The sequence below is a fragment of the Rattus norvegicus genome, chromosome 6 (assembly GCF_021556685.1).
Source record: "Rattus norvegicus strain SHRSP/BbbUtx chromosome 6, alternate assembly SHRSP_T2T, whole genome shotgun sequence".
NCBI lineage: Eukaryota > Metazoa > Chordata > Mammalia > Rodentia > Muridae > Rattus > Rattus norvegicus.
This window is the reverse complement of record NC_141539.1, coordinates 47,186,708-47,209,316: the sequence shown is the minus strand read 5'-3', so window position 1 is coordinate 47,209,316 and position 22,609 is coordinate 47,186,708. Positions and strand designations below refer to the sequence as shown.

Genomic DNA, 22,609 nt, shown 5'->3' with positions numbered 1-22,609 from the left:
TAAATACAGTGGAGCTATGGTGATTCAGAATAGCCAGATACCTATATATTAAAGTTGTTAGCATGCTATATATTGGATAGATACTTTTGCTGTTGTGCTTAACTTTTTTCCCCCTTTCAACTCACAGAAACGATAGAAAATTCCCAAGGAGCCTACCAAGAGGCATTTGATATAAGCAAGAAAGAGATGCAACCTACACATCCGATCCGCCTGGGGCTGGCTCTTAACTTTTCTGTATTTTACTATGAGATCCTTAATAATCCCGAGCTTGCCTGCACACTGGCTAAAACGGTGAGATCTGTTGAGTTCATGCCTCTTTATAAGGGTGTTTAAGAAACTAAGTACATTAACTTTTAGGTATTTGGGTGCTCAAGGGAGGCCATTTTTATGTGTGTTAGACAGTTTCTTCATTAGTGTCTCTTCCCCATACCTACCTCCCAGCCCCTAAATAGTTCTCTCACTGTGATTCTAAATAGTAATGTCTGACTGAAAAGCCTAGAGGGCAAAGTAGTAAAAGAAGTAAAAATAACTTTAGGCAGGAAACATCAAATACTGGAAAGGAGTGCCTGCCAAGTTTGGGCAGTAGAAGCCTGTATCACCCTCCCCTGGTGTCTTAGAAGGGCAGTGTAACTACATTAGCTCTTGTAAGAATATGTAAGTGTTGTTAATATACTGTGTATCTTGTGAAAGAACCAACAAGTGTTTATGTAAATACTTAGAGTGAGTTTCACGATATAGTAATTCTCTTTATTTTATTTTATTTTATTTTTTTTTAAGAAGCAGAGCAAGTATTGCTTTAGTAAGGAAGGGTGAGGCCAGAACTCTCCCAAATGGGAGGAACCTGAAGGAAGAACCTTCACAAAATCTTAAACTAGATCTCCAAGGGACTACTTCCCTAGTGTTACCATAATGTGGTGGTACACAGGGTTGTATTTGCAGACTGGCTAGCTTCTGTTCCTGAATTGACTATATTACTCGCTGTTTAACTTTACCAGGCTTTTGATGAAGCCATCGCCGAGCTTGATACACTGAATGAAGACTCCTACAAAGACAGCACCCTCATCATGCAGTTGCTTAGAGACAACTTAACAGTAAGCTATTCCGTGTTGTATGTCTGTTTTCAGAAACAACAATAACTTCATTTTGATGTTCATGCCTTTTGGAAGCAGGTATAGAAAAGCTATAGCCTCTTTGTTGTTATTTTGGGGACAAGGTTTTCTCTCTTTCTTTTTTTTTTTTTTTTTTTTCCTTTTTTCTTTTTTTCGGAGCTGGGGACCGAACCCAGGGCCTTGTGCTCGCTAGGCAAGCGCTCTACCACTGAGCTAAATCCCCAACTCCCAAGGTTTTCTCTTGTGTAGCCTTGGCTGTCCAGGAACTCACTCTGTGGACCAGGCTGGCTTCAAACTCATAGAGACCAGCTTTCTCTGCCTCCCAAGTGCTGGGGTTAAAGGTGTGCACTAATACTGTATAACTAGAGCTCCATAGTCTCTTACAAAATTTGGAGAAGTGTCTTCATGGTGAAGAGGTATTTTATCAAACCTTTCTATGAAAGTTATAGGAACACAGTGTTATCATTGCTATTTGACTTAGTTGAACACAATAACAGTTAATGTAGAGAGCTTGTATAATTCTAATATTTCCTTTCTTTGAGTAAATTAGGAATAACAAATTAGGGATTCTGTATGTGTTAGAATCTCCTTATTTTACCAAAAGTTTACGTGGGAGGGCTAGAGATGATTGAGTGGTTAGGAACATCGATTGCTCTCTCAGAGGACCTAGGTTTGAGTCTCAGTGCCCACATAGTGGTTCACAATGGACAAACTCCAGTCCTAAGGGATCCAACACCCTCTTTCTGGCCCATGGACACTGTACATACACAGTATTCAGGCAGCATGCCTGTGCCTACAAAGGTTTAAAAAATTAAGTTGTTTTTGGACACTTGATAGAGGGTTTTCTTGTTTGTAGTCTATTGCACTGTGGAAACATGATGACTGAAAAGCATTGGGAAGAGAAGAATTTATTTCAGTTTTTTCAGAATTGATTTATACTCCACCGTAGAGGGAAGTCAGGAGCTAGGCGGTGGTGGTGCACACCTTTCATTTCAGCACTTAGGAGACAGAGGCAAGAAGATCTCTGAGTTTGATTGAGGTCAGCCTGGTCTATAAAATGAGTTCCGAGATAGCCAGGACTACACAGAGAAACCCTGTCTCAGAAGAAGAGGGTAGTCAGAGCAGGAACTGAAGCAGGGGCCATGGAGGAGTGCTGCTTTTACTGGCTTGTTTCCATGACGTGCTCAGCCTTCTTCCTTTTATTACCCAGAAGCACATGCTCAGGAGTGACACTTCCCATGCTGAAGCTAGGTCCTCCCATGCCAATCACGAGTCAAGAAATGCCCCAAAGACATGCCTACAGGCTAATCTGATGGAGGCATTGCCTCAGTTAACTGTTCCCTTTACCCAGATGACTCTGGCTTATGTCAGGTTAAACAAAAAGAGCTAACCAATACAGAGGCTACACCTATGTGTAAATTTACCTCTGCTTGTAAGCCAAAGCCTGTTTTATCTTTTCCTTTGGTTTTTCTCCCTCATTCTTAAGCAGTAGATAAAGGATGCATTAGTGTTCTGTCCTTGTGACAGATTGGATTGAACAACTTTAAAACAAGGGAACATTTAGTTTGATTCAAAGGTTTCAGTCTATAGTTGTAGCTTTGGCATGTGATGAACAGCTTGACAATGAGGTGAAGACCTGCATGTCTCCTGGCAGCCACAGGAAAGAAACTTGTCAGTGTCCTTCAAGGGTGCTCCCATAGTGACACAGCTTTCTCTAACTTGATACCTCCTCTTAGGGTTATACTATCTCTCTGTACCTCTCTAATGGCACAGCATGAGGATCTGAGACTTTAGCGTAGGCCTGTGGGGACATTTTAGATCCAAAGTATAGCAGGAAATAATTGAGAAACAGTATCTTCAAGAAAATGTGATAGGATGATATCTTAGACTAAACAAAGAACAGGAGGGAATGATGCCTTTTCATATATTTGTTCAGTTCTCTTGAGCAGATGAGTTCATGGTTAAGTTGCAAGTAGCATCTTGGTATTGATAAATTCTGTTTTCTGAACTGATTACGGTTTTTATCAACTGCTGACATGTTGCTTCCTCTTTTTTTATTAACATCTTGGAATACTCTAGTTTTAGCATTCAGTTAATGTACACATATTCACGCTATGTTTCTGTAGCCTTTATCACCCAACCCCCATTTAAATTTCTGTCAGTACAGATTAATTCTGTTGCTTTTTCTGTTGACCCCTTCATGTACTTGGAAACAGTTAAAAACCATGATTTTCTTCTTATATAGGTCTTGCTTTATTCTCATAAATTATATTTCAGTACTGTTTTCAAGGAAAATGGTTCACTTTTGAGAATGAAGAACATGGAATTCTTAGTATTCTCTTTGTGTGTTCTGTAATTACTACTTTACTGGTATTGTGTTAGGAACTGTCTTGGTCTCTGCTTTCTATTGCTGTGATCAAGTCCACGACCAAAAACAACTTGGGTAGGGGAAGGATGTATTTGGTTTACATGTGGTAATCCATCCTTGAGGAAAGTCAGAGCAGGACCTCAAGGAGGAACCTGTAGATGGGTGATACTGCCCATACATAGTACACATATGTATGAATATATGCATCTCTGTGGCTTTGTCAATGTCTGTTAGGCTCTGTTTTGAAGGGTTGATAGGACAGTCTTGATCATCTTCTTGCTTAAAGGATTGACATTTTAAGGGACTTAATGTCTGCATGGAAGTAATAATGTACCATGGTTCTCTTTTCTTCTATAGTTATGGACATCAGACAGTGCAGGAGAAGAATGTGATGCAGCTGAGGGGGCTGAGAACTAAAGGCATCCAGGACACCAACCTCCTTCCCCTCAAGAAAACCTTTTTACATCTCCATTCCTTATTCCACTTGGATTTCCTCTAGCAAGGAAGCCCATTCATGTGTATGGGGTCAACTGTTTATAGTCTTTTCACACTGCAGCTTTGGGAAAACTCCATCCCTTGGTTTGTGTTGTCTCCACCTTCCTGGTGTGCAGTTACTGCTATAGAAAAGTATCAATAGCTTCATTTCATATAAACACGAGTAACTTCCAGACACTTGTGTAGAGGACTGACAGCACATTTGGTATTTAAGTAATCTGAACCAGTTCTGCAAGTGACTGTGTTTTGTATTACTGTGAAGATATGGAAATGGTAGTGCATTACAATTTAAAGTGATTGTAATAATAACGTCTTGATTTCTACATTCCTTTTCTGAACTTTCTTGGGGGTTTCCTTTCAGAAGCAACTTTTCCATGCTCTTACTACAAATTCCTTTTTAGTAGGAATCCAGAAGTGTTAGATTGAATGGGAAAGCGCTTAATGCATCCGGGCTTGGGGGTCACAGATTGAAATGTCTCCTGTGTCACATTCTGGAGGTTACATCTGTCTGTGACAACAGGGCGTTTCCTTATGCATTCTTCATTTGCTGCTGTTTAAGTTGACAACTTCCTTCCCAATAAAAATTCACTTACACCTCCTGCCTTCGTAGCTCTGGTATTCACTTTACCTTGTGACAGAAGTAGCATGTTGCTGCCAGAATACAAGCATTGCTTTGGGCAAATTAAAATGCATGTCCTTTCTTAATACACTAGGAAGGAGAAATAAAGTACACAAGTCCAAGTCTAAACTTTAGTACTTTTCCATGCAGATTTGTGCACATGTGAGGGGGTATCCAGTTTGTCCAGTGATTGTTCTTTAGAGAGTTGGACCACTATATTGTGTGTTTGCTAATCATTGACTGTAGTCCCAAAAAAGCCTTGTGAAAATGTTATGCCCTATGTAACAGCAGAGTAACATAAAATAAAACTACATTTTATAAAACCATTTATTATGGCTTTGTAACAGTTGCATACCCATATTTTAAGAACAGACAAATTTACTACTTTTTGAAGTTTGTTGCTATTTCTCTTTATGTAACATATAATGGTGATATCCATATTTCTGCATTGTGGTACACTTGTCTAGGGTGCCTGGCACTGTAAAATTGGACTATATTTCTCCAGATAGCCTCATGGGTTGTCTTCCTCAGATGTAATGATAACTGGTTAGGTGTCATGTGTAATAAAGTGAACATTTGAAAACTAGAACAGGTAATGATGTGATGATGAGTGCCTTGGCTGGGATTACAATGGTGCTTACATTATATGAGCATAACCCACTCAGTGAGGATTCTGTCTACATTCAAAATGATGTTTTTATATCAATTATTTTTAAACTTACTAGTTTGAGAAATGATCTTCAAGGCAACATAATTTGAGAAAAAGCAAAATAGCATGTAAAATAGCATCGTCTGTCCTCTTCTAAACATGAACACGGACCAGTGCAACGTTTACAGCTGCCCCATGCTTGCTCTCTGGCTTCCACTTTTTTCCTCTACACTCTTTCTTGCTTCCCTCCCCTCAGAGCCTTGTGCATGCTAGAACATCTTTCATTTGTTTTTTTGTTTTTTGTTTTTGAAAAAGAACCAAAAGAATTCAGCAGCTTTTCAATAAGCTTGTGATGGGATGTAAATTGATGATAACCAGGCCTTGTGTTTTCCTTTAATCCCATTGTTTTGGGGGGGGGTTGTAGAGTTAGGCAGCGAAGTTTGGTCAGCCAGGGTTTTGTGTAGTTGAGAGTTGGTTTCAAAACAAGCCTTAATTTAGAACGCTCATTTGATCCTAGAGCCCCCACAAAGGAGGGAAAAACTGGAGACATTTGGCAAGACTACTTTAGATTACAAATATTTTAAAGAAGATGAGAATTTGTGAATTTGATTTGGGAGACTCGTGTCTTAAGAGCCAATGAATTTCCATGAAGTCACATGATGGATTGGCAGAGCAGCCTCTCAAGTGTGCTTTGGTGTCTGTACTCTGAACACATTTACTGCAAGGCCTGAAAGGTAAGTCAGCAGGTAGAAGTGCTGGTTGCTTTTTCAGAGGATTCTGCTTAGGTTTCCAGAACTCACGTGGACAACCACCTGTGACTCCCAACTTTAGGGATCCAACCTTCTTGGCCTCCTTGGGCATTCTTACACAAGTACACACATTGAAAGGTAATCTCTGGAAAGTAAGAATGTTTTCTCCCTTTAGGAGAAGTTGACAACTAAATTTCTGGTGTCTCTGCCCTTGTGCTTTATGAGCCTCTCAGCACTAGATGGACAGATGACGTCTTCAGGCAGTGTGTGTATATCAGAAGTTTAGTGTGATAGGATACGTCAAAGCCACAGTGAGGGCTTTCTTCTCTAAACTTCATTTCTAGGCATTGTACCAGGGCCTCATGGTACACGAGGCAGTTTTGCTGTCCATCAAGCCCTTGCCTTGAGCTCTTTGGAAATTACTCTCTAAGGCTGGGTGTGGCAGCACGCACCTTTAATTGCAGAACATGGGAGACAGGATGAGTTCCGGGCCAACCTTAACAAGAAAAAGACAAAGTTCCCTTTTGCAAAAGCTCATATTTGTCAGTGTTGCATTTTTTTGTTACTGGAACTTAAAACTGTATTTTAAAAATGGCAGTAGGTTTTATTGGTCAGAATGCAGTCATAAAATATCTGAGATGGTCAGCTCTTAAGAATACTTATTTTTAAATTTTTTTGAGACAGGGTTTCTCTGTGTAGTCCTGGCCGTTATGGAACTTGGTCTGGAGACCAAGGTGGCCTTGAACTCAAAAATGCCTGCCTCTGCCTCCTCAGTGCTGGGATTAAAGCTCTGTACCACCAAAACAGAGCAGGTTCAGTTCTAAGAATCCACATGGTGCTCATAGTCTCTTTATTTCAGCACCAATGACCTCTTCTGATTTCCAGGGCAACCAGGCATTCATGTGGCATACATACATACATACATGTAAGCAAGCAGTCACCCACAATATATATATATATATATTATATATATTATATATATATTATATATATTATATATATATTATATATATTATATATTATATATATTATATATATATATAATTTTTATTTTTTATATTCTATGGTTGATTTTTCTGGACACATGTTTTGTACCACATGCATGCCTTATACTGCCTTATACATAAACCCTTGGAGTTGTATCCTTTGGAACTGGAGCTAAAGATTTTTTTTTCCCAGAGCTGGGGACCGGACCCAGGGCCTCGCACTCTACCACTGAGCTAAATCCCCAACGGAGCTAAAGATTATTAATTACCATGTTGGAGCTGGGAGTAGGAATTGAATCTGGGTCCTCTAAGAACTGCCAGTGTTCTTAAACACTGAGCCATCTCCTCAGTTCCTGACCCCCACCCCTTTTGTTGCTGGTGAAGATGTAGACAAAAGGGATATCCTTTCACTGCTGGTAAGAATAAAACTAGTCCAGCCACTGTTGGAAGTCAATATAAAGGTTTCTTACAGACCTAAAAGTCCTTGCTGTGCCACTCCTGGCATTTTATTCAAGACTCCAGTTGGTGTGCCACAGGGGTGCAGGCGCATGCACGTCAGTGTTGTGGCCGATCCACCATGAACAAACTGGAGCCAGATGGCCACCATCAGTAATGGATAAAGGGTATGGGAAATTTTCCAGCTTTAAAGAATGAAATAATGAGGTTGGGGATTTAGCTCAGCAGTAGAGCGCTTGCCTAGCGAGCGCGAGGCCCTGGGTTCGGTCCCCAGCTCCGAAAAAAAAAATGAAATAACGTTTTGCAGGGAAGTTGGTACAACTGTAGATAATAAGGCAAACTCAAAGTTCATTTTAATATACATATGATTAAATTAGATTTTTAGGTAAAATAATTGTTTTCAGATTACTATTTTACCCTGATTATTCAAATTGGAAGAGATCGTATTTCTATATAGTACACATTGAGCTTTGACTAAGTTAAAAGACAAGTTTTCCTCTAACAGAATGTATGTACTGAAATGTTTATGACCTAAATAATTGGAGACTTGCTTTTTTAAGTAGTAAAAAATTTTGGGAAGGCCATTTAAAAATAAAACTTAATGTACAAAATAATTTGGAATCAGAATTCTAGGTTATTTTTAAATGCACTGATTATTGGGACAGGGTCTCATGGATGCCTTGGCTGGCTCGGAACTATGTAGATAAGATGGTCTTGAACTCAAAGAGAGCCATCTGCCTACCTCTGCCACTAGAGAACTGAGATTAAAAGTATATGCCACCGTGCCTGGTGCTAGTTGTGCTTTTTAATTTTTTAAAATGTAATTAGGACCAGTTAGTAGGTAATGGAAAGTAAATGGATAATAGCTAGCTTTTAAATTTTAAATAGGACACTATACATGGCATGTTAAAGAATATTTTGTAATACCTATTTTATCTTACACATGTATGTGAACACTGGGTTGTGATGTGTTATTTCAAATGATTTTAAAAGGACTTTTCTCCCAGGTTGACTTGAATTCCAGATTCTAGGACTAGAAATTGGTTGTTTTAATTTTAACAATTCCTGAGACCTTTATGGTGGCATTTTTGGGATCCTCCCACTTACAGCCTGAGAGAATGTGTTATGTGATGAGTGTCTTTTAAAAAGAGACTCCCCATTTTGAGAGTAATAACATTCTCAGAGAAATATATGGCAATTATTAAATATTTTCCTGCAGTATCTCAGTCTTGTCTCAAGACTACTTTTGTGGTGTTCAGACTGATGCTGTGGCAAAACTGAAGGTTTGTTCAAGTGCCAGAGAGAGTTTGTGATAACTGTCCCTGTGGGGCCTGATGAGGTTGTTGGTCCCTTTAGAACTGCAGTTACAGCTGGTAAACAGCCATGTGGGTTCTGGGAACCAAATCAGAGCCAGCTCCCCAGCTCCTCAGATTGTGTGTGTGTGTGTGTGTGTGTGTGTGTGTGTGTGTGTGTGTGTGTGTGTGTGTGTGTGTGTGTGTGTGTTTCTTGCACACAGGAGGCTGGAGCACGAAGCTTACCACAAATTTTATTTTAGCTTGAGTTACATACATAGTTCCAGCAAAGGCAAGAGACTATTGCAAATTCAGGTGAGCGTGGCTTGCTGTATAACAATAGCTTGTCACCAGAGTAAGTTTTACTATGATTAAACAATTAAAATTGTGTACCCTGGAAGGTTTGAGGCACTAGGCTTTGGTGAGGTAGGGCTAATAAATTTAGTGCAGATAGTTGCTCTGTTCTTACTGGGATTTGTTACCAAGGACAGTAGCTGCCCACTGTGAGATTATTTAGATTTTTCTGTTAGGTCATTGAGAGTTTTTCCTTCCTTGTGGAAGAGTTTAAACTTGGACCACATATTCTAGATAAGTGTTCTAATAAAGCCATATGGCCAGACCTAGACTTTAGGATGTTTTTGTTTGGAACATGGTCTGTGCAGCCCAGACTGCCCTCCTTTTTGATCCTCCTGTGTGCTGGGATCACCATGTATGGTAGTTGGTAGTGAGTGTGTGACAGTAGAAATTTGTTTTCATATTTAAAGAATCGTGCATTTAGGGGCTGGAGAGATAGACAAGAATACGAACATTTGCTCCTCTTAAGAGAGAACCTGGGTTTGCTTCCCATAACTTACATGGCTGTGTACTGCTCCATTCCTATGGCTCTGACCTTTTCTGGCCTCCACAGCCACAGGCTGTGCTCATATACCTACAATCAGACACTCATACACAACTTTTTTTTTTTTTTTTTGGAGTTGGGAACTGAACCCAGGGCCTTGTGCTTGCTAGGCAAGCGCTCTACCACTGAGCTAAATCCCCAACCCCTAACTTTTTTATAATTATGTATTTTGCTTTGTGGAGTAGCACTGGAGCTTTCTGACAGCTTGCTATATAGCTAAACTTTTAGCCTGGAGTTTTCCTAGTAGAAAGGATACAAGACTTTCTTGAGGCCCTGTAATTTGAGTGAGTCCACTTTAGCTCTTGAAGGGTCCATTGGATTTGGGGAGTGCTGCTGTCCGGGGTGAGAGTGGGGGGCTCTCTTTTCTTACAAAAATCCATGCTACCCCAGCCACCTTACCACCCTAACATAGGAGCTTTTCAAGGATAGCAGGCTGCACGATGCTCAATTTCTGCAGGCATTACTAAGGTTTTGTTTTTCCTTTTTTTCCCCTTCTGGAGTTAGTGCTAAGTGTGCTTCCTCTAAGTGCTTATCCCTCGTGTCTTTTCACAGGCTCCATGTTTCAGCTATTCTCCATGATCTGTGATTTTTTTTTTCCAGATTTCTGGACCCCATCATGAATCTTGAAATAATGATTTATTTTACTTGTAGATCCGAGGCCTACGTAGCAAAAATAAATAAGAGGGTTTGTTAGGGGTAAGAGACTAGTATTAGGTAGAACTTTGATCCACATGACTTTATAGCTACCACGTGAAGCCTACCTGTGCACAGCCTAACCTGCCCCTGAGCCACTGCATACAAGGATTTCCAATGGAGAGGACTGGTGAGCATAGAGGCGAGGGGTAACAGGCAGAGCATGGAAGCAAATTCAGCTGCCGTTAGCTTACATGGTAGTAATTCCAGCCATTCAAGCAGAGCAGAAAGGCCCTCTCTCAGCCATGTATAGTGGCACACACATCTATAATCTCAGCAGTTGGAGGCAGAGTCCATCCCTAACTACATAGTAAGTTAAGGCCAGCCTGAGTTGCATAAAACCACCTGTCTTTAAAAAGAGGAAAAGACCCTGCTTAAAATGAAAGGTGTGTTGGCAGTACAGTGAGAGTGACTTCTTAGCATGCAGCAGGTCCTGGGTACACCAGGACAGCCTAATTTAGAACGAGAGGGTGCTAATAAGTGAAAGCACTCAACTGTACCAAGCAGTCCTATTGCCCTAGATCGTCAAGGACACAGACACAAAAAGAAAATTACTAACTTGGGAATGAAGGTTTATTAAGCAGTGATTTTGCTGCTAATTAGATGGAATTAGATAGAATACAGTGGGGGCAAGTTTTTCTGTTGAAATAAGTTAGAAAAAAAAAAATCAGGACCCAGAGAAGAAATGTCTGTTTCTTGTTGGTCAAGAGTTCACCTGCCTGGTGTGTTAGCACAGACTATAAATCCTATCACTTGGGAGGCTCAGCCTGGGCTGCAGAGACCCTTTCCAGAAGGGGGAGGGGCACCAACTGTTGCAGTTCTTACTGGTAATGCAAATGATTTCAAGTCTCTCCCTCTGTGAGCTTTTAATAAAGTAATTTAACTTTCTGTGCATTGGTATTTTGCCTGCATTCATGTTTGTGTGAGGGTGTCAGAGTTCTCTGCAACTAGAGTTCCAGTTGTGTGCGGCCATGTGGGTGCTAGGAATTGACCCTGCATCCTCTGGAAGAGACTCCGTCTTCACTGCTGAGCCATCTCTCTAGCTCCCTTCATTTATCAGTTTATATATTTTTGACTATGTATTCTGTATCAGCAGGACCTGGCTCTGCCTATGCTAACATGTATAGTAACCACTGACCATAACATCCTGAGCTATAATATGCTGTTCAAGGTTGTCATCTAAGAGTTCTATGTATTAGGCTGGGTGTGGTGGTACATGGCTGTAAATCTAGGTAAGTGGTTATCTGTGAGCTCCAGGCCAGTCTGGTTTATATAGAGAGTTCCAGGGCTACTGTCTACCCCATTTAAAACAAAACAAAACAAAGAGAGATATGTATTGGTTACTAGCTGGAAGTTCACAGATACCTGAGCATGGTATCACACAACTGTATTCCCACAGTTGGGAGGCGGAAGAGTGAAAGTAACATCAGCCTGGCTCTACCATATACCTTGGTTATCCCTGACTGAAGGGAGTGTATGGATAAGAACGTATGAGTTAACTGCTTAAGTTAGATATTTTCCAGACTTTGTAGACTGCCAAGTTTCATCAGAGACTTTTCAAACTATGTAGGCAATAAAAATCTGACGGGGTTTTATTTTTGTTTTCTCTGTGTGGGCATGTTGCCTTTGTGTACATCTGTACAGGCAGTGTTCCTGCATTGCACATGGTTGCTAGCAGAAGGTATGAGGTTCTCTGAAACTGGAGTCTCAGGCAGTTGTTAGCAGCAGTGTGGCTGCTGGGAACTAAATGAGCCCTGGTTCTTGGGAAGGGCAGTCAATGCTGTTAAGTGTTGAGCCATTTCCCCAGCCCAACTGACGGATTTTCTTGTCAGTTTATGAACAGCAACTTGGAAGGAAGGTAAGCTGGCAGCCCTGGGCCTTTTTAAAGTATCTGTTGCATCAGTCCCTTCCATTTCTGGGAAGAAATCTGTGAGCAGTTTGGAAGAGGAAATGAATTCTGTTGGTCTTCCAAGGAAAGTGCACTTGCCTTTGGGACGCTGATAGCATCGTTGCATTTAGTTAGAGGGAGGGTGAAGTAACTTCCTGCCTGGAGCAAACCCCCACCAAAAGCCTGGAAAACACATGACAATGAGACTCACTTTGAAAATTCTCCCTCCTTAAAATCAGATGGCATTTCATACCTAACTTAGGTCATCTCCTCTCTCAAGGGCAAACACTCCTCTACCTAAGAGCTCTTGACTAGAAGAGCATAGCTTCTCTCACATCTCAAAATAGATCCCATTAGAGTTCTGCATAGGTGCTTAACTTGAAAAGGCTGCTCCTGAGGTGGTAGAGGTGACATTATGGGTGACTGGCTTTCCAGCCGTTCTTTTTTTTTTTTTTTTTTTTTAAGATTTTATTTATTTTATCTATGTGAGTACACTGTCGCTGTCTTCAGGCACACCAGAAGAGGGCATCGGATCCCATTACAGATGGTTGTGAGCCACCATGTGGTTGCTGGGAATTGAACTCATGACCTCTGGAAGAGCAGTTGGGTGCTCTTAACCGCTGAGCCATCTCTCCAGCCCCCAAGCTGTTCTTTTAGAATGTATTGTGCTAGGGAGAATGGTGGTCTTATCGACCAGATACACACTCGTTTCACTTGTCAGGTGATAGTCAAAGCTAGCTTGTCTCAGCCAGGGCCCCCTGTCAGGAGCTAGATGCAGGCAGTATGCCCTGGACTAGACATTAGGAACCCTGGACTGACTGTCATTCCAGCCATAAATACCTGGGGAAGAAAACTAAGCCTCTTTCTATCAACAATACAAAAGGATGCTACTAGATGACTCAGGAATATCTTTAAAATGTTTAGCTTCATTATGCATATGAGAGTCTTGTCTGTATAACATGCCTGCTTGGTTGTCTGAGGAGGGCATAGGATCCCCTGGAATAGGAGTTAGAGATGTGAGCCTCTGTGTAGATGCTAGGAGTTGAGCATAGGTCTTCTGTTAAAGTAGACAGTGCTCTTAACCATTGAGCCATCTCTTCAGTTCCAATTCAGGAATATTTTATGTTCAATGTTTTGCACTAATATTCCCTGGAAGACTTGTTTTGGAGCTGAACTAGAAAATAAAGACAAGATAGAACATGGGGCATGAAACTAACAATCAGGTGGTCATCATATCCAACACTTCAGCTCCCATCTATCCTACTAACAAGTTTAAATGGATGTGTGCTTTTTAAGTTCTTTCTGGAATCAAGTAAAATGTCAACAGTAATCAAATACCAAGGTCTTCACCTTATGCAGGTAATGAGCCAGTGTTCTAATTCTACTGAGTTTACCTGATCCGTAATCCTTTAAGGAAAACCAATCAATAATTGGTAATATCATCCAGGGTGACTGACTAGTAGGTTCAAAGCACATCACATTGCACAAGGATCACACAGAATGAGAATTAGGGAACACCTACGTCGCACTATGGGTTTTTCTCTGTGGCACACGCATCATCTCAATACACACTGAATGCTTTTGCCTAGTGTAGATCCGAAATGTTTTCATGAGCAAACCTCTCCGCTCTGGTGATATTTCCCATGGCAGTATTAATGCGAATGGCTCACTGTTTGAATCGGGATTGATGGCATCAGATATTCTCCAGATCCAATAAACTGTTCTTGACAAGGTGGATGGGCTTACTTGCCAGTAGCCAGGAATTTCTACAGCTAAACTTTAATAAATGAGTTGGGTATTAAGCAGGGAGGAACACCGTCAGATTACTTACTGGCAAATCCGCTAGGCTAATCCTAGAGATCTAGCAAGGCTTACAGTCATCACCTACTCACCTGCAGGCCGCCATGGGCAGGTGGCCTGGTGTATAAAAAGACTGTCTACCCCAGCCCTCTCTCTCCTCTCTCTGTTCCCTGCCAGCCTTTCTCTTTCCCCCTTTCTGTTCTTTCTGTCTTTTTCTGCTCTCATGGCTCTACTTCCCTCTGTCTGCCTCTACCCCTTCTCCAGTTCCTCACTTCCCTTCCCCCAAATAAACCTCCGTTAAACCAGGTCTGTCTCACGGGGACACCACATAACCCCCAATGCACCACGTTATATTTCATAACCACCACCACCAAACCAACATCCATTTAAGATATCTGATTGTTGTTAAAGGTACAAATCACTTCTAGATTCTGATTTGTTTCTCAGGGCCTGTTATCTAAAACTCATCTTTTTTTTAAAATTGTCTTTCCAGTCTCCTAGCATGTGGTGTCTTACGATTTATGCAGGATGAGAGGGAAGATGCTGAGGGACAGAGAGAGACACAGCTCCTTGATAACCTTGGGCCAAGAGAAAGGAGGTTAAATTGCCGGGCAACAATTGGACTGACTTATGAATTTTATTGAATTCTTTCAAGCAAAATTGAGACCAGGGGAAAGACAATTAAGTCACAAGAGACTTAACCCTAGCATTCAGAAGTTGGGAAAAATATGCTGTCTCCTGGCAATATCTTGTCAGAATGACTTTGAACCCAAATATTTGCCTCATATTAACTAACATATGGCTCTTCTGCATATACATAAAAGCAGGCTAGGAAGATGTGGGAAAATTCAGCATTTATTCATGTCCTGGGGCTGCTGTAACTGCCACATTCCTGGCCGGGATTCGAGGAGCTCAAAACAGGTTGTCACAGTTTGTTATGCTATTGCTGAATAGTTTTCTCTAAGTGTATGAGTATTTTGCTTTGTTTTTCATACATGTTTCACAGACATGTATGTTTGTACACTGCATGTATGCCTGGTGTGTTGGGGTAACTTATCCCCACACATATTGTATCAACTGCCTGTGAAAGTGTGTCCCTGTATTCTTGATTGTTAGTTTGTGTGCTGGCAGGATATGTAAATGTTTGTAACTTTACACCTATCCCAAAAAAACATTCTCTGAGATTATCATGTTAGAGAGTAAACTGCTATGGGGGAGGTCATGATGCCTTCAATCGTGTTGCCAAAAGGCAACACTAAGATATGTACTGGGCATAAGTCCTGCTGCTGAGAATGAGTAAACTGGAACTCATGCTATAACCAACTATATTTTATATAAATATAAATATATATCTAACTATATCTCGCCGTGTGTGTGTGTGTGTGTGTGTGTGTGTAACCCACTGCTAATAGCTTTTCTGTATGAGAAAGGAATGTGGCCTTTGGTAAACAGCTGGTGGCTTGAGCTGGGGTAGACGGACAGACAGAAGGAAGAGCAGGAGCACGGCAGGGAGCTGGGTGGAGCTAGATGGGTAGCTAAGGGACAGCCACAGCAAACAGCCTTATACCATACAGATGTCTCCATGTCTGTCACTGAACCCCAAATTGGACCCCCAAAAGCTCCCACAATGCTGGTTCCGTTGGAGGCCAGAGGAGGGCATCAGATGCCCTGGAACTGTGTGAGTGGTGTGTTGGGAACCTGACTCCTGCATAAACGAGTATTTTAAACTTTAAGGACCTATCTCTCCAGACCCCAATTTCTTAGTTTTTACAAAATGTATTCCTGCGCACACATAGTAGGGATGCTGGTAATTAGTAAGTAGGAATTCAGTTTTTCAAAAATGAAAGGATTTTTAAAAATCTAAAAAAACAGGCATGACCCGGTTTTCTAAAAGAGCCACTATTTCATTTGTGTTCGATTTTTAAATTTTTAATTATATGTGTGTGATGGTGTGGATATGTGCACTGGTGTTGAGTCCCTGTGGAGGCCAGGTATCAGATCCCCTGCAGGGGGAGTTACACACAGTTTGTGCACTTAGGGTGCTGGGATCCCAACTCAGGATTCATGTAAAAGGAGCCATCTCTCCAGCCTCTACATTATTTTGTTTGTTTGTTTATATTGAACTGCCTGAAGTACTATGCTCACCTGGCTGAAGTCTACTTGTGTGCTTGTCTACTGTGTGTGGAGCCCTGGGTTCTCTCAGCATCATGAACACTAGGTGTAGTGGTACACACCTGTCACTCCCTCACTGGGGAGAGGGATGCAGAAGGATCAGAAGTTCAAGGTCATCTCTTGACTGCACAGTGAGACCCAGGCTAACCTGGGCTACATGTCAAACCAGAATGAATCTTTTGAAGGCAAAGGTATGATATGGGTCTCTTCTGTAGTACCAGGTTTTGAATGTTGGAAATGGGCTTCCAATCAAGGTCTCTGGTCACAGTAAAACTGGAGAACTGCTGAGTATCTTCTTCAGGACCAGTCAATTCAAATCAGAACTTGGTCACTTTAGACTAGTTATCTTGATCAAGCTCCTTTCCAACTCATTCTCTTTAAACTCTCATGTTTAGTTTATGTGGTCCAGTTACTCTGAGCTCCAAGGGAGGAAGGTATTTCAGAAGGGAGAGAGCCTCCACAGCTCCTTGTGCACGCCACATAGTACACATGATGTATGATACTTTTGCACACATCAGGATAGTCACTGCAGGTAATTCTGTAAAATGTCTTCCGGAGATGATTTAAAGTTTAAAAGTACTAGAAATGGATCTTTTTCAAAATAATGTTAGGACTCATGTCTCAATGAAATGACATCAATTTTTCTTTTTTCCAACTTGAATGGAAACCTGACTGGTTTACTGGCCCACTAAAAAACCCCCAGGCTGGGGATATAGCTCCATGGGTAAAGAGCCTGTCTAGCATGCATGAAGCTCTGGTTCAACCCCCACATCACACAAATGGCACTGTGCACACCTCACCTGTACTACTACTCAGAAGGTAGAGGCAGGGACAAGTTCAGGCCTAGCCTAGGAAATATGAAACCCTGTCTCAAAAGGGTGTGTTAATCAGTCAGGCTCATTGGCCGATTGTACCATGTTTGCTTTTCCATTTGTTTTTCTAAAAGGGTTTTATGGTTTTGTATGAATTGTTTGATCTAAAACCTTGGAAATGAGTTCTTGGTACATGAACTTTGTACAGTCATATTTAAGTGGTGTTAGTGCACTTTTTAAAAAACTGTTTTATTGGTTTTTTTTTTAAAGATTTATTCATTTATTACATACAAGTACACTGTAGCTGTCTTCAGACACACCAGAAGAGGGCATCAGATCTCTTTACAGATGGTTGTGAGCTACCATGTGGTTGCTGGGAATTGAACTCAGGACCTCTGGAAGAGTAATTGGGTGCTCTTAACCACTGAGCCATCTATCTCTCCAGCCCCTATTGGGTTCTTATACCTCTACTTCCCTTCCAAGCTTTATTCTACCTTGATCCGTTCTAACCAACCACCAGTCCCTCCCCACAGCAGGTAAGAGAGAAGGTTAGAGGACAAAGGTTAGAGATCTGGGTATAGATCTCTATAGGCTGCTTCCTGCTCATTAGGAATGTTGAGTTTCTTGGGCCATCCGATCTTGGCTGTCAGGATATCTCCAGTTTCCTCTCTTTGCTCAGGGACACTTGACAAACCATAAAAAAGGCAATGGGGAGCAGACTCTCCCATTTATACTTTTCTTCAGAGTCCCCAGACTCGAATTATCTGTAGCTGGCAAGGATCACACCCTTATTAGTGCATGAGGCAAATCAAAATCACCTTCTGTGAAGCCTCCTCTTATCTCACACCTGGGATTAAAACAAAAACATTCTCAAAATTGGTTTTTAAAAGAAACCAGTCTATGGCCATACCACCCTGAACGCGCCTGATCTCGTCTGATCTTGAAAGCTAAGCAGGGTCGGGCCTAGTTAGTACTTGGATGGGAGACTGCCTGGGAATACTGGGTGCTGTAGGCTTTTAGGGCTGGAGAGATAGATGGCTCAGTGGTTAAGAGTACCAGGTGCTCTTCCAGAGGTCCTGAGTTCAAATCCCAGCAACCACATGGTGGCTCACAACCATCTGTAATGGGATCCGATGCCCTCTTCTGGTGTGCCTGAAGACAGCTACAGTGTACTCACATATATATAAATAAATAAATCTTTAAAAAAAAAAAAAAAACAAACCAAATTCTCACCACAAAGCTGTGGATCTTTTTTTATTTTTGAGATTTGAGAATGCATATTTCTTGAAGGGCTAGCTTTATTCAGCAGCAGGAAAAAAAAAAAGGCATCCAAATTAAGGATCTGACAGGTAGGGTAAGACAAACAAGTAGGGTTTCAAGGTGACTGACTCAGTATAGTGGGTAGATAATTATGGGGATAATTTTTTTTTCTAGAAATGTACTTTGAGAGTAAAATAAAAGCTTAAAGCCAAGTGTGACAGCTCATGCACTTGTCATCCCAGCAATTGGGAGGCTGAGGCAGGGATGCCTGGACAGGGTTACAAAATGAGCCCAGCTCAAAAAGCCCATCAAACCTTTCCTCCTGCCAGAACCAGACAAATCCCAAAAGAACAAACCCTTGAGAACCAGACTGGGACTGTCAGTTTTGGAACACTGGGTTTCTCCACACAGCCCTGGCTGTTGTTCTGTCAGCCTCCTAGTGCTGGGATGACAGGCATGGGCCACCACACTAAGCTGTAGGCACCAGTTCTGCTGTGTGGGCTTTTAAGCCAGCATGGCCCTGAGATGTTCCTCTGGTTCTTTTTCTCCCCAACGTGGGCCCTTTTATCCTAAAGTTACGGACTATGGTCAAATCAAAGATGAACTGCAAATTGGAATCATAACTTGAATGCTGACTTGTGAATGTTGAAGAGTACTTAAAATTGGGACTTATCCTGGAAACTTGTTATGATGAAGTGGATCAGGAGCTTTTTAAAAAAACTAGCGTGCAGTACTCAACCGTGGGTCAGACCCCCCTTTGGACGGTTGCATCATCAGGTTTCCTGCATTTCAGATTCTTACATTACGGTTCATAACAATAGCAAAATTACAGTCATGAAATTGCAATTAAACAATTTTATGGTTCAGGGTCACCTCCCAGGAGGAACTGTAACTAAGAGGGTCCACTGCATTAGGAAGGTTGAGAGCCACTGAAATAGCATTTACTAAACATAGCTCAACTGCACAAGAATATAATCTTCAGTCTACTAAAGTTACAAACCAGGGGATATGGAGAACGGACATTCAAAAGAAATACCGTAGCATTTCTACTATTAAAAAGCCATACACAGCTGTGACATTAATTTATGGGGGTGATTTTTCTTTTTTTTCTTTTGGTTAGGTATGCCACGAATGTGTGTCTACTGAAAGCGTTTTATAACTCGTTTGTTCAGACGAGTTTAGCTAACATGCCTCCAAAACTGTACAATGCCAGTAACTGTTGAAAGCGATACAAGACATTCCACAACGAACAAATTTAAATCAGTTTATCTTTTTCAGGAAGACAACTTGAAATCTGACCAGGGCTATTAATATTCTGTACCACAAACAGTAAACACAGGAAGAAAAAAAAAAAAAAAGACTGCAAAACCACAAAGGATCAAGTCGGGAAACCAACTACAAGGGTTAGGGAGTAGATGGTCGCTTCTGTTCACAGGTGAGTGAGCAATTAGCATTCCGGTTCCTGGAGACTCTGCCTAGAGCAGCTAAGGAGCAAATAAAATGTACATTCAGAAGCCTATGTACAGTCCCCTGAGCATTTTCAGTGACAATAGAGAACTGGTCTCAGGCAGCAAGACGCCGAAGTGCACACCTGATCCACGTGGGGCGGATCCTGGGGCTGGCTTCACGCCCCCTATCCTATCACCAGAGCCTGCGATAGCAGGCCCGTAGTTAACTCCACAGCAGACTTCACAGTCCCTTTAATAAAGACGCTACAGGGGATTTTAATCACGATGAAGAGAAGGCCACACCCGCCTGAGGGCCTGCCCATCCTCTCCCACCTTCCTTCCCCGCGGTCACCCGGGGACAGAGGCGAGACCGTGCTGGGTCGAGTCAGGACGCCGCCAGCTGAAGGCCAGGAAGGCGCCAACCAGGCCCCAGAGGGACCAGGAAGGAACAGAGCCCACAAGATGGCGTCGAGCCCGCGCCGGGGCGGGGCGAGCCACGCCTCCCACAATCCTATGCGACACCTCCTCTTCCGGCTGTGGGCAGCAGGGTGGTCCGCGACTGCGGCCGGAAGCAGGCTGAGCGGCTCTCGGCGAGCGCCGCCTGTACTTCCGGGGACTTCAGCCTAGCTCTTGAGTTTTCCCTGTAGGCGGCGCGGGAGGGAAAAGTTTGCAGGGCCGTGCTGGGAAGATCACCTCCGCTTCCCAATGTGAGCAGTTTCTCGAACGCTCTCTCTAGAAGGTTGCCCAGAGAGGTGGTGGACGGGAACATGAGGCAGCGTCTCCTCTTCCTGACCACTTTGGTGCCTTTCGTCCTGGCACCCCGACCTCCGGAGGAACCAGGCTCTGGCTCCCACCTGCGACTTGGTAAGAGCTCGGGGAGCAAAGCCCGAGGAGCAAACTGACTTATCTGGCTCCAGAGTGCTTGGAGGGACGCACCGGGGCGCTGGGAGCGGGATATTGGGCTACGGTGGCGCGTCCCGAAGTTTTCAGTGTGGGAAGGGGGGTGTGGCTCTTGGTGTTTAGCGAGAGGAAAGAGTTGGGCTTGTCTCTCCGTGAGAAGGGACATCCTGGAGGGGTCTCCCATAGGGACTGAGGACCTGGGAGGGGCAAGTTCTCCTAGGTTTATTTCTGGAATGTTTAGAAAAGAGGTTTTGACACGTGGATGGTTGTTTGTGGAGTGTGAGACTTGGTCAAGGTCCTTTGCCTGCTAACAAGTGAATCCAAGGTGTTAGGTGTTTCTGCCAAAAGCAAGACCCTGGAAGAAAGGATGGGCCCAAAGCTCTACACCACTTGTTGGCTCTTAAAGGCTAACTTGAATTTTATGTAGGAGGTACTTAATGCAGTACTGAAGTAGTTTCATTTGCATTTTCAACTGGATTTGGAATCTTGTATTGGATTTTGAGGTCATATTAAGCACTGTCTTGTTGGAGAGAGCGAGGCTCAAACTTCCAAACCAACTCTTGAATTGGCTTGCCACTATGAATGTTTTCCTTGCAGTTTTTAACAGATCACCAGGGATGACCCGTCTAAATAACCTAGAAACTATAGGGTTTCCTCTTGAATTTTTTTTTAGAGAGATCTCATTATAAGGAAAGACATGCATTAGAGGTTTCGAATTGAAATTGGGGATAGGCAATTTACCCGGAGTCTTAGGAACCTTTAGCTTGCAAAAGTGGCTAAGACATTTCAGTTAATCAGTAACAAAGTTTGAAACAGTTTTGATGATAGGGAGCTTACCAAGTGTCTTAGGATCTTTCAGCTTACAAATGTTGCCATCTAAGGCATTACAGTTAATAACAAAGTGAGAAGCAGTATTCCCCACTGTGTGAAGTTAGCGATCTTGTCATTATAGTATTTTATTTTTCAGATTGAAACCTATGTTTTTTTGTTTTGTTTTGTTTTGTTTTTTAATGTCTGTTTTGAGACAGGGCCTCACTGTGTATTTCTAGTTTGCCTGGAACTCGCCCTGGCTGGTTTCGAACTCACACCTCTGCCTCCTAAAAGCTGGATTAAAGACCTTGCACCATTACTCTCAGCCTTGTGTTACTTTTTTACCTTGTGTTTTCATCTTATTTACCGAACAGAGGCTGTAGTTGACTGGAGTAGACATTGAGTGTGTTTTATGTTCGTATTGTCCAAATAATTTTCTTGTATGTGTTTGCATTTTAAAGTGGATTATGTATGTGACAAGTTTAAAGAGTGGCAAAGGAGCTAGTTAGAAAGTGCTGAAATGTAAGTTGATACAAACTGAAAGAAGAAATTTCAGGATGGAAAGCAGAACATAAGAGCATGCTTCATTTTAAGGATGCTATTAAAAATAAACTTGCATTTGAGACAGTAAAGTGATTTTTTTTTTTTTGCACTATTCTGATACAACTTATTACCATTTTCCTGTCCATGGATAGAAAGAAAAGCATGGATCCTAGGAACTCATACCAGTGTAGAGGAAATCGACATTATTTCTAGATTGATTCTCAGCAATGTATGCTAATTATAGGAATTTTAAAATTTTTATTTATTTTTAAGACAGAGTCTGACTTGATAGCCTTGGCTGTCCTTTAACTTGCTATGCAGACCAGGCTAGCTTTGAGCTCATTGATCTGCCTTTGCTTCCAGAATGCTTGTCTGTCTCTGTTTCTCTTTCTCTCTCTCTCTCTCTCTCTCTCTCTCTCTCTCTCTCTCTCTCTCTCTCTCAATTCTAATAGCAAAGTATAGCACATTCTATGTCAGAAAACAAAAACCGAACCCATAGGTACAGTCTATTGATCTAAGATTTGAAGAACTCATTTTGGGGCTGCCAGGAGTTATGCCTGGTATTAAAGATATAAAGATGAAATAATATTCATCTTTGAAGGTTTATGGCTTAATGGAAAGAGATCTAAATAGGTACCATTGTTTGAATGTTAACCTTAAGG

General features: G+C 41.9%; 2 protein-coding genes and 1 pseudogene across 2 annotated transcripts in view; all 3 read left to right on the top strand.

The window, feature by feature from the left end:
- The window catches only part of Ywhaq (tyrosine 3-monooxygenase/tryptophan 5-monooxygenase activation protein, theta), a 30,452-nt gene extending 25,282 nt beyond the window's left edge, over positions 1-5,170 (top strand). The window contains 3 exon segments of the mRNA NM_013053.1: positions 128-291; positions 996-1,091; positions 3,835-5,170. Of these exon segments, the coding sequence (NP_037185.1) occupies positions 128-291; positions 996-1,091; positions 3,835-3,894 (320 nt within the window). The 3' untranslated portion in view covers positions 3,895-5,170.
- A 12,712-nt stretch (positions 5,171-17,882) lies between these two features.
- Positions 17,883-18,001, top strand: LOC120093275 (5S ribosomal RNA; annotated as a pseudogene).
- A 2,221-nt stretch (positions 18,002-20,222) lies between these two features.
- Adam17 (ADAM metallopeptidase domain 17) overlaps positions 20,223-22,609 on the top strand; it is a 47,717-nt gene continuing 45,330 nt past the window's right edge. Inside the window, 1 exon segment of the mRNA NM_020306.3 lies at positions 20,223-20,558. Within this exon segment, the coding sequence (NP_064702.2) occupies positions 20,462-20,558 (97 nt within the window). The 5' untranslated portion in view covers positions 20,223-20,461.